This window comes from Egretta garzetta, unplaced genomic scaffold, assembly GCF_000687185.1.
Source record: "Egretta garzetta isolate BGI_Z169 unplaced genomic scaffold, ASM68718v1 scaffold81, whole genome shotgun sequence".
Lineage (NCBI taxonomy): Eukaryota > Metazoa > Chordata > Aves > Pelecaniformes > Ardeidae > Egretta > Egretta garzetta.
In genome coordinates, this window is record NW_009258671.1 from 6,722,651 (window position 1) to 6,723,681 (window position 1,031).

The window sequence follows — 1,031 nt, forward strand, 5'->3', positions numbered from 1 at the left end:
GGGACGAGCTGGGGCTAACCCGGAGTCGCCTCGGGGGGAACGCCCCCCTCTTTATTTTTTTTATTTTTTAAAAGTAGGCTGGCGGACACGATGTTTGTGGTGCCGGACAATTAGCCAAAGCAGCAGGGGGATGCTTGCCAATAAACACCGAGATTTGAGGTTAAGCAGCTGTAAATCTGCATTAATCGTTTCAGGAATTCAGCTATTTACAAAAGCTTTTACAGAGCAAACAAATAAGAGAAGGGAGGGAAGAAATAGAGAAGAGGAGAGGAGCCAAGCCGAGCTGTCCTTACCTTCACATTGTTTCCCTTCGCCTTTATAGCCTGGCTTGCAGATGCATTTGTAGGATTTTGGTGTGTTTTGGCAAATTGCATCGATGTGACAGTCATCCGTAGCTTCTGCGCACTCGTCAACATCTGGAAACACAGAATGAACCCCAAGGGGCCAGATAAGAAGGGAGACCTGGGACACAGAACACCGTCAAGGATAGACCCTGCCCTTGAAGAAGCTGTTTGCTGGCCTGCCTTCAATGCATCATCCTGGAAACTGGAACATCTAAGGTCAAATAACTGCACAAGCCAACGCGTTGCACTCCTTAAGTCATTTATAAGCACCACTCCACCAAGCTGGAGGGACCCGGTCCCACGTTTCTGCATCAGGAAATCACTAGACATATTAGAAATCAGTGCCTGCTGTATGGGTCTGGTGCTGGAGACCCACATCTTAGAAAAACAACAGAGTGCTAAACTGACCTTTAAGAGGAGAAAAAAAAAAAATCCAAACCCATTTAAATGCCTGTTCTAGCAAAAAGATCTTCTTAATTTAGAAAGATAGACCCTAATTTAAATAAACTATGCTGGCGGGGGAATGAGAAAAAGAAATATTTGAACAGCAAACCCGCATTAATCCTTTTTATTAAGGGGCAAAAAAATAAATAAATGGAAGACCATAGGAAACCCGGTAAGTTAGCACAGAGAAAAGCAACCTGTGATAACATCATCTACAGGGACCAAAAGTCATTTAGAAGGAAA

General features: G+C 44.0%; 1 protein-coding gene across 1 annotated transcript in view; it reads right to left on the reverse strand.

Annotated features, from left to right (window-relative positions):
* The window catches only part of SCUBE1 (signal peptide, CUB domain and EGF like domain containing 1), a 205,536-nt gene extending 204,633 nt beyond the window's left edge, over positions 1 to 903 (reverse strand). Inside the window, exons 1-2 of the mRNA XM_035888509.1 lie at positions 898 to 903; positions 294 to 462 (exon numbers count right to left, since the gene is read on the reverse strand). Coding sequence (XP_035744402.1) covers positions 294 to 462; positions 898 to 903 — 175 coding nt within the window. The remainder of the gene's footprint in view (positions 1 to 293; positions 463 to 897) is intronic.
* Positions 904 to 1,031: the final 128 nt, after the last annotated feature.